This window comes from Coturnix japonica, chromosome Z, assembly GCF_001577835.2.
Source record: "Coturnix japonica isolate 7356 chromosome Z, Coturnix japonica 2.1, whole genome shotgun sequence".
Taxonomy (NCBI): Eukaryota; Metazoa; Chordata; class Aves; order Galliformes; family Phasianidae; genus Coturnix; species Coturnix japonica.
The window spans coordinates 1,700,926-1,716,053 of NC_029547.1; the positions used below are offsets into that span (position 1 = coordinate 1,700,926).

At 40.5% G+C, this 15,128-nt stretch overlaps 1 protein-coding gene across 1 annotated transcript in view; it reads left to right on the forward strand.

Annotated features, from left to right (window-relative positions):
• LOXHD1 (lipoxygenase homology domains 1) overlaps positions 1-15,128 on the forward strand; it is a 118,501-nt gene that overhangs the window by 52,197 nt on the left and 51,176 nt on the right. Inside the window, exons 16-27 of the mRNA XM_015887179.2 lie at positions 663-739; positions 1,202-1,398; positions 1,653-1,845; positions 2,479-2,639; positions 4,995-5,295; positions 5,509-5,663; positions 6,937-7,070; positions 7,614-7,762; positions 8,949-9,053; positions 9,759-9,887; positions 10,520-10,684; positions 13,707-13,888. Of these exons, the coding sequence (XP_015742665.2) occupies positions 663-739; positions 1,202-1,398; positions 1,653-1,845; positions 2,479-2,639; positions 4,995-5,295; positions 5,509-5,663; positions 6,937-7,070; positions 7,614-7,762; positions 8,949-9,053; positions 9,759-9,887; positions 10,520-10,684; positions 13,707-13,888 (1,948 nt within the window). The remainder of the gene's footprint in view (positions 1-662; positions 740-1,201; positions 1,399-1,652; positions 1,846-2,478; positions 2,640-4,994; positions 5,296-5,508; positions 5,664-6,936; positions 7,071-7,613; positions 7,763-8,948; positions 9,054-9,758; positions 9,888-10,519; positions 10,685-13,706; positions 13,889-15,128) is intronic.

The window sequence follows — 15,128 nt, forward strand, 5'->3', positions numbered from 1 at the left end:
TCCAGGGGCAGCCTTGGAGGTACCAGGTTTGAAATCGGTTCCCCTCCATTTCAGATTTCTTCCATGGGGACTGTAGCTTTCAGATGTTTCTTCTTAACTAGTCTAGTTGGATTGTTAGGTTATTGCTGAGGAAAAGGGAAATCCTGCTTCTGGTACCAGTTACCACCTCATATACTATCCTGAAAATGGGAACAATAAAATTCAGATGCTCCTTGCTGGAGTGAGAAGGGAAGAGAGATGATAGCACAGACTAAGCAAACACTAACAAGAAAGAAAAGACAAAAAAGGGTTCTAGTAGCTGATGTAATAAAGATGGCAATCAAGACAGCTGGTAATGAAGGCTGCAGGTAATTCTGATCAATAAAAGTCACAGCTTTTGAGAAGCAGAGACTGCCCATTTACAGGAATAAGTCATGTCTGCAGAGCTGGTGTTTGCCCAACAGATGGAAAGCACAGAGACACTTATCCGCTGTGCTGAGAGGGACTCTGGTGGTTTCTCTTCTCGGAAATCTATAGGTTAGAAGGTCCAGTCAGGCTCCTGCAGATCTAAGGGAGATCATTTTGACATTTGGAGTTTTACTGTGTATGGAGCCAGACTGGATTAGAAGAGGTCTCATAGGTCCTAATCATTCCAAGATAACTCACTTCTGTTTGTAACCCAGATGGCTTGACAAAAATGAGGATGATGGTCAGATTGTCCGAGAATTAGTGCCTGCTGGAGAGTCACCGTTGCTAAAAAGTGAGTTTAGCCTGGACTGGATTGTGCTGTGTGTGCACCTAATTACTTGCTTTACTCTACTTAGTAATCCATGTTAGTTCACAGCAAATCTGTGAAATGGGCTTTTTTTTTCCCACTCTTTTACCGGGATGTTTTTACATAGAAGAAAGTTTTTTATTTAAAATGATGAATTAAAGCTATTGAATTAAATTGCAAGTATAAAAAAAAATAAATAAATGCAGTGAAATCACCCCACTTTCCTGAGCTCATTTTTATTACTTGGCAATTATCTAACAGTGAGTGGAAGGGAAATATTTTTCTGTTTGTTAACCTTACTGCTGCCTCTGTTGTGTGTTGGTGTATATGCAGTTGGACTTGATGATCTCTGAGGTCTTTTCCAACCTGACTAATTCTATGATTCTATATATATCAGGTGCGACAACTACCTTTACATGTTTATTTTGTACATTAATCTTACTTTAGATGTCAGTTACCACATCAGTGTGAAGACGGGAGATATCCCTGGGGCCAGCTCAGACTCCAAAGTTTTCATCAAACTCTATGGTGAAAAAGCTGACACCAGCAAGGAGACTCTCTTGGTCTCTGACAACGACCTAGGCAATTATTTTGAACGTGGCCGAGTGGATGAGTTTACTATAGATACGATGGATATTGGGAAGGTAAGCATTAATCGCAGATGTGCTGTGTGCAAGTGGCTGAATTCAGGATCAGTATATAGCAAGGGGTTGTAAGAAGTTCTAACATTAAGAAATATATTCGGTTTAGACTGTTGGCAGTCTATGTGCTGGTGTGTGAAGTGGCTATTTCAAGTTTATTCAAATATATACAGAAATGACTTGGCTGTAACTAAACTTCATTTTGCTTCTTTTTGATCTCATGTTTTATTGTTTGTTTTGTTTGTTTGTTTTTTAAGATCAATCGAATACTAATTGGACATGATAACGTGGGTCTCCGGTCTGGATGGTTCCTGGCCAGTGTTCAGATCACAGTTCCAGTCCAGGGAAAGCAGTATATGTTCCCCTGCAATCGATGGCTTGACAAAGACGAGGCTGATGGCAGGGTGGAGGTGGAGGTCTACCCAAGTGAGATTTTGCCTATTGAGAAATGTGAGAGAAGACACATTGAGAAATGCATGCTTTTTTTTTACGTAGATAGGATTAAATTTGTATTAGTGGTGTTGTTGAAGACCAGGAAAGGCATCAAAAAAGTTCCTGTCCCAGACATTGCCAGGTGCTCAATCCACAGTTTCTGACCATTTGCATTCCAGTACCAGAGGTCTTTGCTTTTTTCACTGTTACATGCTTTGCTGCCCAAATCCTGCACAAACACATCCTATCCTGCCTGTAGTACTCCACAGTTTAATACACGTGAAACAAATCCCTGCTGTCCATTTGACTCTTAGCAGAAAATCTGCTTTCTTTTAAAACATGAAACTTGCCTAGAAATCATGAGAAAACATGTTTTTTCCTCTGCTCTGTGAAACTCACCCTCTGTTATTATATGCTCGGCATTAGTTAACCACTCAATAGTTAATACTGAAATGGAATTCTCTTTTAAAGCTCTGTCTTGCACCTCCCTGACACTACTTAACACTATAGAAGTGAAAACTAATAGTAAGGATGGTCACCTCAGCTAAGTGAGCATTTCTTTGTACGAGGTAATTTGATTTTGAACCTGAGCTCTCAGAAGTGTTGTGTCTGAGCTTCTTGGCTGATGTAACTCATTTATTTTTGGACTAGTGATAAACTACGAAGTGTCTGTAGTTACTGGAGACGTGAGAGCTGCAGGCACCAACGCCAAAGTCTTCATGCAGATTTATGGCGAGACTGGCAAAACTGAATTGATCATCTTGGAAAACAGATCAAACAACTTTGAACGGGGAGCCACAGACATCTTCAAGGTATGATGGATACAGTCTTTTCTGCTTCTGTGAGGGGAAAGAAATGACCAGCCAACATTCAAATATCAAAAGAATGATCGGCCCAGTCATCAAGATAATTGGCCTCAACAAAATTGCCAACTCTTTTTGCCTCTTTTGACCCTCACTCGCCTTTCTGTGGGGTTTTGTATCTGATGAAGTGATTTTTTTATTCTCAGGAGCTGATAGCAAATGTTTAATTGAAGGACATAGCCCAGTAGTTCCTTTTGCTTACCTTTACTTTCAAAAGGAGATAGATAATTACATTATACTTCAAAAGATCATGAACTCCTATTTTGTGCTTGAACTGGTGTTATTGTCCCTATTCAGTTGGAATAAAGAAAATAAAGTATAAACAATTTAATCCCTACTTCTAACCACCCATGCCCTTTATAATAGGTATGTTTCTTGATCTGATCCTACAAAGATCTGCTTTGAAAGTTATGCAAATGTACAACTGCCCCACAGATTTCACTACCTGTAGCACTTGCTTGACATGCACTGTACATTCATGACGCCCAAGGTGCTCAGCTTGCTCCACCATCTATTGGCCTGGAAAATATTTAGGTCTATACTTCAATGTCCATACCAGATGGAAGGAGAATGAAGACTCATCTGCTCTATGTGCTAACAGAGCGGGGCTCAGCACCACAGTGCCTTGGGGTCTCTCAATTTGCAATCCCACAAAACTGGGTTCCATTTCATCACTAAAGTTAAGCACTTTCTCTACTTCCATAAGCTGCTTGGAACCATATGGACTGGGGTGTTCTTCCCATTGCTACAGCTTAATGGGGTACCTTTATTGCAATCTTTTCCCACAGTTTTGTGATGGGTGTTTTTGAGTTCGGTTCAACTCCTCCTGCTCCAGTTCCTTGTTTATAGTATGGAATTAGTGATGTTAATCAAATTTTATTGAGTTCTATAGGACTTAAGAAGAAGAACCCCTCATAAACTCCTAATTTCTTAATACTCTGTATAACTTTAAGGTTAAGTTTCTCTGATTTTAAAGGAAATTATGAGGAATAAAGCTAACAACTTCATGAGTAATCGCTATTAGCCAGTATCAGGTGTAGATTAAAGCCATATGTACAGTCTTCTGTTTACATAGCCCTGTTTATGTCCTCCCTTGGATGTTTATTGCTAATCTTTAAAGTTCTGCCCATTTTCTGTGTTGTTTTTTTTTGTTTGTTTTTTTATTTTTTTTTCTTCTGTGAATGCAACGCAGAAGCAGTTAAGCAATATTCAACAAACCTGTCTCATGATATGAATATTTACAGACAGATGTAGACAAGAATAAGATAGTGTGAGCCAAATGCTGATAGGAAATGTCATCAGTTATAGACAGAGTGTGCAGGATGATTATTGCAAATCTAAGAGTAAAGCAGAAAAAATAAAGAGACACATTCTTTATGCCCAGACAGCTGGATCAGTTTTAGTTTTCTGATAAGCATCTTGCATGCAATTGATTTTGTTTAAATCTACTAGAGAAAAAAAAAATGCCCCTGGACTGAAACTTTATATGCCAAGTCGCCAGATTTTAGCCTGAAGCAAATGTTTGCAAGTCTTATAACATATACACTGTCTATCAGTAAAAGCAGTCATCAGAAACAGGCCATTGGTTGTTGAAGGATTGCATGGAGTAAAAAACTTCAATACAGCTTCTTTAGGTAATAGTACAGACACATAATATGAACCAGCATGATTTTTTATCTGCTGTATTGATGGCAGAGATGGAAATCTTCCTTTTTATGCAGCCTCCTGCTACTGATGTATTGTAGTCGTGAATGGATTGCATCCTCTTGGCAATAAAAAAAAATCTGAGAAGATATTCTTCTCATTTTCCAGATCAGATGTAAGTGGAATAGTCCGTGTTCTTCCAGAGTTCAGGCCATCTGAGCACAGTTTATTGCTTATTCACATTGTTGCTATTGCTCCTGGCTTGGTTCACGTCTCATGCCAGTTAGTGAATATTTCTTATTTATTTCAGACACCAAGAAGCCCACGAGCTAGTATGACATTTGACATATTCACTTTTAATGCCAACATGGAAACAATTTTGGTGAAAAGATAAATGAAGTAAAGAGCCCAGTAAATACAAATTCAACTCCTATCTCTGTCATGTTGTTCTGGATGTCTTCAGATTAGTCTGTTCAAGTGAGATTTGGTAACAGGAAGTATGAAAACATACAACAGGAAGGGAAAATTAATGGTAAACTTGTTTCCTAAAGTGACCTTCTTACAGTCAAACATCTGTTTTGGGTGACATTTTTAAGGGTCCATTTTCTGAAACAAAGGTGTCTTATATTCTATTGGGCACTGACTTTTCCTTCTTGGCAGGTAGAGGCTGCAGATGTTGGCAAGATTTATAAGATTCGGATTGGCCACGATGGGACAGGCATTGGGGATGGCTGGTTTCTGGAAAGCGTCACACTGAAGCGCCTTGCCACAAAGATGGATGAGTCTGATGGGAAAAAAAAGAAGAAAAAGAAGAAGTCTGAGGAGGAGGAAGAAGAGGAGACAAAGGTGGAAGAAGAAATGGATGTCTATACCTTTGTGGCACACCGCTGGCTAGCTAAAGATGAAGGGGACAAGGAGCTTGTGGTTGAACTGGTGCCTGATGGAGAATCTGAACTGGAAGGTAAATATCAGGCAGAATGTGCATGTGTGTGGGTAGAGCTGGGAGTTTAGCAGGCCTTGACTGTTTAAACAGCTAATGACACGGGCCAGAGAAAGGTGGTGCATCTCATGTTTTAAGACAAGCTCAAATGTTTCGTCATGCTCCAGCCAAGGATCTGTTGGTACATATCTATTTCTGGGCTTCTTTCATTTCCCTTTGCAATTTCACTTGCAGAGAATACATACGAAGTCCATGTTCTCACTGGCACTGTGTGGGGATCTGGGACAGATGCTAATGTTTTCCTGAGCATCTATGGCATAGGAAGAGGAGACACGGGTGAGCGCCAGCTGAAAAGGTCCAGTAACCTCAACAAGTTTGAAAAGGGCCAGGTAATGCATGAACTCAACTCACTTAAGCAAGATGAAGGCTGTCAGAGTTCTCTCAGATATCATTCTAGACATACCTTACCATTTCTTCCTTATAAGGCTCTGTAGGTTTCTTCTTTCAGCTTAATGCTCAGATGTATTTTATTTCTGAACAGGATTATTAATGTAAAATAACCTCAAAACACTTTCCAGGGAAAATTAATTTGGATATTAGGCTGGATAGTCTTCTGCGTTGGATCTGCCTTTCTCATCTGCTTCCTGTAAGCATTCTGGTAATAACATTCCCACTGGGAATACCTGAAAACCACAAAATTTATATAGATACTGGAGAGCATGTGTGTGGCAGTTCAAGCACATCGGTATTTAGATTGCAAATACGCTTCCAAATGCTCTACTGGATGACTCAGGGAATAAAAACAATATCACACAGCATGCTATAATTAGGTTATGATCCAATCCAATTAAACAACATCATTGCAGACTATATATTTGCCATAAAAATGCTTGTGAACAAATATCAAGGACATATTATAGCCAGAAATCATTCAAGGAATAATTTGGAGTAACAAAGAATCGCAGAGACAATAAGCAGCAGTGGAAAACTTGCAATTAGGAAAAAAAAGGGAAAAAAAAAGAAGAGTCTAAGGTTGTTAAATAAGCTGTTAGCTGTGATTTATGAGCTTGGCACGGGTGAAACTGCAACCTGCACACCGTTCTTCATTCAGTGGGAAGAGCTCCAGGCTGCAAATGTAACGTTCTCTACTCCTGGGAGTAGAAACCCAATGTCTACTAACAAGTTAATCACGTTAAGATGTTTAAAGTGTTATGACAACAGGGCCCATCCTGTCACGCTAATTCTGCTAATAAATGAGCCTCATGGTTGTGGCAAATGACAAAAATCTGCAGATTGAAATAAAGCACATGGAGGCACAGGGGGTGGGGTGGGGAGCTAATGTGTTTATGTCCAGTTGCAGATTCAGACTAAGGGAAATGCTAACCCTGCAAGTAATGAGATTTAGGAGAGTTAGACCTGTGTGGATGATGGGATGAAGTAAAGAAGGGAGGGAAGGGCTCTGCAGTTCTGTGGCTGTCTCTGCCTTGTAGAAGTCAAGCATGAGTATTAAAGGGAGACCAAAGCTCTCTTGTGATTTTAATACATCCATCCTAGGAATATAGGGAAACCTAAAAACATCTTACAAGCAAATTACGTTGTCCAAGCTAACACCTCTCCTTTCCCCATTCTGGAAAAAGAATTTTCCTCTTGCCTCCTGCACAGGTGGATGTGTTCACCATCAAAGCCATTGACCTGGGTGAGCTGAAGAAGCTGCGGATCCGCCATGATAACTCTGGTAGTAGTCCAAGCTGGTTCCTGGAGAGAGTAGAGATTGTTGACCTCAAGGAGAGCACCACGTGAGCAGACCAGAGCACCCTTTTCATATGGTCGGAAAAGGGGCCATGTTCTCCCAGATAGCTTGGTGAATGTGGAATGTATTTAAGAAACCATAAATACAGGCTTGTTATCGAGAGGGAACTTGTTTATAAGCTGCACAGTGTGTTGGTGGGTGGGACTGTTCATAAGGACGTCAAGATGGGTCCACTCTTCCTAAGTTTAAAACGCCTGAGAGGCTCTAGGTTTCCTTGAGTTATTTAAATTCTTCTGGGTGTGAAAAGTAAAAGGATTTGGTCATACAGGGCTGACAGCTCTGCCCCAAAACAGCACTTTTCAGTAAGTGCTCAATAGCCAGTTTATGGATTAAGTTTTCACAAACAATGCCAAAGCTCAAGGATGGAAACAGATGTATTGTTCAGCTTTGGGCAACGCTCATGGTATTTTTGTTTGTTTGTTTGCTTGTTTTTGTTTCGTCATAAAGCAGCTTCTGATCTGTGCTTATTTGTGTCGTTAAAGCCTGTGAAGCCCTGTGTAAGTGCTGGGTGCTGCTGTCATTCTTGTAGGTATTACTTCCCATGCCAGCGGTGGTTAGCAGTTGAGGAGGATGACGGTCAAATTGTCAGGGAGCTGGTCCCAGTGGATGAAGCATTTGTAAAGAAAGATTCGGAAAATGATGGCCAGTCTCTTGCAACGCTGGGCCTGGAACAGAAAGGTTGATGTTAGCCTTGTGTTGCTTCCAGTGTGGGGTTGAAAAGGAACCATATTATGAGCAGTGCTATGGGGCAATACCTGTTAACATTCATTGGGCTGTAAGTCGGCACCAGCTGTGAAGTTTTCAGGAGTGAATGAAGTGTGAAGTACATGCCAGCCAGTTAAGAGTGGACTCTCCTCTCTTTTAGGTGGCTTAATAATCTTGTAAGATTAGCCTAAAAAGCCAAGACAGATAATATGTTTAATCATCATCTCTCAGCTGAAATGTAGATTGGTTATTAAAATGTAAAGTGTAAATCTCAGCCAGTTCGCATCATGGAGTGGAATGTTTAAATATTTCTATGTGTAATCAAGCAGAGATTAAATATGATCAGGGAAACGGAAGAGACCTAAATTTGTCATGGTTTCCATCTTGATTCTTATGACTGTTGTCCTACAGAATACCCTAATCTCTAATGCTGTATGATTTTGCACAGAACAGTGATATCCTCTGATGCGGTGAGGTGCTGAGTGCTCAGAACTTCTGCTGGCTTTACTGCCTGCAATAGGTCATTGCCTCCCCCTTAGTTCTCCCTCCGTAAGTTATACAGTGCATGAATATTTTCCACAAATTGAGTAATCCTTCAGTTCAGGATCAGCAGGTTGAGCAGCATCTTGGAAACCACGTATCTGTCTACAGCAGAAGCTGCTATTTCAGAAACCTGAAGTAGGTTTTTGTAGCTCATTGAAGGCTGTGTGAGACTTACCCGTTTTTTTATGAGTTTACTGCAGCTGCTAGATGATGGTGCAATAGGAACCCCTCTAATGATGCTATTGAGAAAGGAGTGTCTGTGAACATAACTTCTGATATGCATAAAATGCATTTCTATTATATGGTGATATCAGAATAAAGAGACTTTTTTTTTTCCCAAGAGATTGTAGAGTAGATGATAGAAACATCTCTGAGGAGTCTTAGAGATGTCCAAGAAGCAAACAGGAAACATTTCTTGTCTTTAAGTATGCAGGCAATGTAGTGAATGAGTGGAGGAGTAGAGGGACGTGCAACCAGATAGCCCTGCTCACAGCATATGGCAGGAACTGGAGATTGCAGTATGGTTGTAATCAGTCAAAATATAACTCAAACCAAACACACACATGCAGTGAAAAGTGGAATTCATTCTTATTCAGACTTCACACTTATCTGACAGCTAAATCCACAACATACATTGTGAAAGTGAAAACTGGGGACAAGAAGAATGCTGGAACAGATGCCAACGTCTTCATCACTCTCTATGGAAGTAAAGATGATACGGGTATGGATCCATGTGATGGAAAGAGATAGCACCTCGTTGGTGGATATAACTGTCTGAAAAGACAGGTCGTAGTTTCTTTTTGCTTCCTCAAAACCAGCTCCTCAATCCTTTTTAGGACAACTGCATGTTCTTGCTGTCTATGCATACTCAGTGTTCGCTGGGAGCATACCACCAGCTGCTGTAAATCATTGCCAAACTCTGAGACACTGATTTGCACCAGCTGCTGGTCTAAAGGCTTTAATTTCAATTACAGAAAGAACACACTTGCCTGGGACTACATTGCTGAGCAGTGAATGTGGTGAATGATTTGCTTTCCTCAGCAGTGAATCAGAATGCTTCTGAAATCCAACCCTGCTCTGTCTTGTTGAGTGGAACTGAAGTATTTCATAAGCTGATGGGCTGTGTGTGGGGACTGATGTGTGTCAGAGTGGCAGGGAGCTGATAGGTAGGACCCATCTTTCTAGCCATAAACACAGCCCAACAGCGCTGTCCCAGTGGCATTGCTAGCGGATCCCTCAAGAAAGGGGCTTTTTGGGGTGGTGATGTGGACACAGGTTTGGGTTCAGAGGGTGGGAGGACAAAGCTCAGATCTCAAGATGAAAAGCTGTTTTTCACATTTTATTCATTTCCATTGTTCCACTATTGACATTCCCAGAGGATTTGTTTCACATGCTGAACAATGTCCCTTTTGCATTGCCACAACAGGGATAGTCAGCCTGAAGGCCTCAAAGCTTAACAAGAACAAATTTGAGCGTGGGAAGATAGATGAGTTTACAGTCGAGTCTGTTGACATTGGAGACCTGAAAAAAATCAAGATAGGCCATGACAACGCAGGTAAGATAACATGCTTTGTAGTTTAGTATTTCTGCTTGATCTGGCATATTATTGTATGAAATAACCTTCCACCTAGTCCCCAGGTTTACCTTTTGTTGATGAATCCTTCCTGCCACTTCAGCTGTTGCTGTCACTATTTTTCTGTTAATGCTAAAAAAAAGAAGTCAAAACAACAACAGAAAACCTGGAAGTGTTTTTTTTTTGTTGTTCCACATGGGATCTGCAGGTATCTCTATCAATATTTTTGTGGTTGTTTTTTGTTTTTATTTTCCCCCTGTTATCAAGTGCGAGCTGCTTTTCAAACATAGATGGGTCTCCAACACAAACAAGAGAAGCTCTGATAGGATACATGGATTCCTTCCAAGGGATAAATTGCAAACTTCCCTCCTAATTCAAATTGATCCAAGCAATGGAGTAATTAGCACTTTCATAAACGTGTCTTTAACTTGTTGCAATACAGAGATATAAAGTGCGTTGTCTCAAGCCTGGCCAATCACTTGCAGTGATCTTTTATGATCTCTATTCCATTGGCAAAAGAGAGGTAGATTAAATTATCTGAGGCCTGGAAGGTAATGATTCACTTGCTGTTTTCTGTAAAGGATTTGTTATTCCCTGTATCTCTCCAACCACAGGCAATTCAAATGGCTGGTTTCTGGAATGGGTGGAAATCGATGCCCCATCTCTAGGACAGTGCCTCAAGTTCCCTTGTGGCCGTTGGCTGGATAAGTCAGAAGATGATGGAGCCATTGAGAGATTCATCTTCCCTGCAGAACTGCAAACTAAAGAATATATCCCATGTGAGCAAAATGCTATTTCCCCAGTGTATACCCATCATTACAGAAGATAAGATCTTACCAGCTCATGTAGTTGTGTAGTCTATTTCTGACTCAGTTTCCTTCTTTGTAAGTGATTGTAAGTATAACTGCATAGAAGACTGTCAACTGCTTCAATTTCATTTTGACTTTAAACACTATGGTAGATGCTGAAGGTCTTTTTCACTGTGCTGGCTTCCTTCCAGCCTCCATATGCATATATTCTGCAGTCTAGATGTTAAAATCTTCTTTCTTTTCTGAAGATCTAATCCTCCCCCATTATCTGACCGAGATGTTTCTCACGTCTTTCTCTCCCTAAACTGTCTGAAATGGAAGAATGGACACTCCTTGTTTCCTTTCTCACTTCTATCAGACTTATAGAAGATACTATAGTCTTTATGTTTGAAGGAATTGGTAGATTCCTTCCTATTGTGAACCATAGAATTGCTCAGCTTGGAAAAAGCCTTAAGGATCATCAAATCCAACCATAACCCAACTATACCACCCAACCCTAACAGCCCTCTTCTAAATCATGCCCTTGAGCACCACATCCAAATGGTTTTTAAACACATCCAGGGATGGTGACTCAACCACTTCCTTTCTGTGAAGTTGTTTTGTGTTCATATGTAATATGTTCATACAAATTAATATTACCCAGAGACCTTGCATGTGCTTCTCAGCAGTTTTTTCCACATTATCCCAGTCGATGTGCATTTGGACGCAGATGTTGACTATATAATTCATTAATGTCCCAGCTTATAACAGTCAGAGTTTCTGGAATGACATGCTGTTGAGTATACTGTGTGTAAACCTGATTTTTGTCAGCTGTCCACATCCAGCATTTGAAAATGTGTGGCCAAAAGTCACACCAAAGTGAGCATGAGTTCAGTTTCATCATCTAAACCATTTCTACCACACTATTTTACTACATTCTGGTTCCCTAAATACTAACCTGGCAGTTCCAGTCTGCCAGAGGTGTCTAAAATAACTGTTTTAGATTTGGGTGACTCGTGCCAGAGTGTTTTCTTGAAGAACAAATGATGAAAACATCTCATCAGCAGCCCAATTAAAACTATGCCTGTGGGGATATAGTTTTAAAAGCATAGTGTAAATGGAATGGGAGTCTGACAGCTGAAAGTTGTGCTGCCAGTGACCTTGTTACAGTGCCACTTTGCTGATTCAGTTCTAAGCTGATATTAATATTCAAGCTGCAAGAACAAGCAGCACAGACTTCAGTAGCGAAAGTCATTTCTAATTCATAATGCATAGCATGTGACTTTTGGTCTCCAGGATTATTCCCCCCCCCCTCCCTTATGCATTGGAGAAATGATGCTAGTTTACCTGGAGGAAAGCAGAGCAGATTTCATTGAGTTGGGCAGAAGGAATATTAAGTACCTCCAGGCTGACTCTGTTGAAGAAAACTTCTTCATCTCCGTTCTCCTGAGATCTGTGGTTAGAGAGCCTGATTTTTAATGAATGATTGGCCTCTGATATGCTTAATCAGAGTTACTCCAGCGTTAACTGATATGGTGCCAGGAGTGTCCCCTCTACCTGAGTAGAATTTCTGGATCTGAAATGCAGCACAAAACGCTGCTGTGTAATGAAGAGCAGAGATGACTGAAGCCACTGCAGCATGGGAGGGTGGAGATGACAGCAACTGAAAAGATTGTGGAAAGTGGTGGGCGGTGTATGAAGGAGAGTCCTGGTGGTAGCATCAGGTGTTAAGAGCTGTGTGTGTGGGTAATGAGATGGAGCGCAGATATCGTGCCTGCCTGAAGCAAGGAGGGGTTCCTGTAGCTAACAGCGTGTGGTCACAGCATAGATTCACCCATAGATTTCAGAGAGGATTTAAAGAGTAAGAGAGAGATGGGCTGAGTGTTTGGATGACTGTGAAGAGGAAGGGGACTTGGTGGTGTTGGTTGATGGGAGGCTCAGGGGAGACCTCATTGCTGTCTACAAGTTCCTGAAAGAAGGTTGTGATGAGAACAAGAACAAGACCTGAGGGAATGGCTGCAAGTTGTACCAGAGGAGGTTTAGGTTAGACATAAAGAAAAACTTTTCTCTCAGACTGGCACTGGAATGGCTCCCAGGGATTTGGTGGAGTCACCATCCCTGGTGGTGTTCAAGAGGCGTCTGTGTGAGGAGCTATGAGATGTGGTTTAGTGGTTTGCTGTAGCTATGGTGATGGGAGGACAGTTTGACTAGGTGATTTTATAGATCCTTTCCAACCTTGTGATTCTATGATTCAGTCTATGGTACAGCTGGACTCAGGACTGAGAAGCTGTGAAGACAGAGAAGGACAAGTGTGGGGTTATTTCTGTAACAGAGTGTTGTGTAGAAACTGAGGGAACAGAGAAAGAAAGTATGTAGAGGCTTGATCCATACTGTCCTGCATTCACCATTCATCTGCTGGAGTTTTGCCTTGTTTCCTAGGTGTTAAGGGCCATATGCTGTCAGAGAAAAAAGGTGATACTGTTAGAAAACCAGAGCAGAGCAGAAAGCAAAAGTTTTTATTTATTTTTCCTTCTCATTGACTTTTCTCACTCATTTAGAAGTGAAAGCAACAGGACATTTTCTACAAAGCTATCCTGAATATTTATCTACTTCCTCCAATTGGTTTACCTTCATCCATCTGCCGAGTTGCTCAGAATTTTGTCAGCTCATGGTTTGCTTGAAGACATGAGCTGTTGAAGTAAATCCTTTCTCACCATCTTCATGTAGCCAGTATAAACATACTGGCATTTTCTGATCATATGATTAGTTTCAAAATCTCAGTCAGTTGAGATGAACGAAGGTCAATTGGCTTTGTAGGAATAAAGGAAATTCCTCTGGATGCTCACAATACTGATCAGCTTCTATGTGAGCAGGAGTGTAATTCCTACCCTGTCTTCTTCAGCTGTTGGATATTCTAATCCAGATTTTGAAATACTTTTAGGAACAATATTCTGCTGCTTGCTAACTTTTTTTTTTTATTATTACTACTATTTTTGGCCATTTCCTACATTAGTTGTTCCTTATGAGATTACAGTCTACACCAGCGATATCTTTGGAGCTGGCACCGATGCAGATGTCTTCATTGTTCTCTATGGAAGTGATGGGATCTGCACTCAGCAAAAATCCCTGTGCCTCAACAAGAGGGAGCAACGGATGTACTTTGAGAGGAACTCGGTGAACCAGTTCATTGTGGAGGTAAAATGAAATACATTTGCTCTCATCTCAGATTGCCTTGGAGGGATTAGGAAGAGAAAACATAGTGAAGTGGGATTTTTTTATCTTATTGGGAAAGGTATTTGGCTTTTTTACTCTATTCTACAACACACCTACCATGTATTGTAGCATTTCTCATTGAGGTCCAGTTAGTAGCTACTCAAAGTTATCAACACACAGTGTACCTGTCACCTAGTGCCATATTATAACCTGTAAGGGCTGGTGTAATTTTATCTTGTAGTTGAGGTGTACCAAGACTTGGACACAGAAGCTTGCCTCTCCTTATGAAGTCGAGAGGCAATTTGGAAGGTCAGTGCATAGGTACATGTACATCTTCCACTTCCTAGAACATAACTGGTATCAGTCTCTGAAATGAGGTGCTCCATATTGAAGTTCACTTTTCATCCTTTCATGCTCCTGTTTCACCAGAAGGTATTGAAGAAGCTGATCCATAGTCCTCACTGCTTATGTGTGGCTTCATTTGGGTTGGATAGGTTTGCTGCGTGGTTTTCTGAATACCTCAGACTAACTCCTTGAAAGCTCTCATCTACAGTTTCCTGAACAATTTGCACGTGTGCAAGCAAATAATAAACCAGAGCGTGCAAATCACTCTGTTCATTTACATTGTCAGTATGCAATGATTCCTATTTGTCATATATTCCTATTGCTGAGAAGCTGTGAGAGGCGAAATCACAAGCGTTCTTGCTCTGATCTGCTCTTCCGATATAACTTGATATACTCACCTTCGCTCCCTGGGTACAAAGACAACACTGACCTCATGGAGTGCTTTACAACTTCTGTGTGCTTTGAGTTTTGTTTCTGTAGAATAATTGAAGTCAAATCTTAAAACAAAACTTTTAAACAAGTTAAAATGATTCCAGACGGTATTGTTGTAATATGGAGTGAATTATAACATAAATCCCCATTGTGATTCCTTAAAAACAAATAATGTTACTGATTTTGGTGGTCTTTCCACAGTTTTTCGAGGCAGAGGTGGCATTAATACATAGGTGTACACCTTAAACTGAATGTTATTTTTATTTCCTTATTCCATAACATTTCTTTTAGGTTTGGTGGATCATGAGATCTCAGTAATTTTCTTCAATGAAACAATGAAAATGCACTTTGTTCTCCAGATTCATAGGGTATTATTAACCTGTCCCAGACTTAGAATCACAGAATCATAGAATAAATGCAACGTAATTATTTTGCAATTTATGCT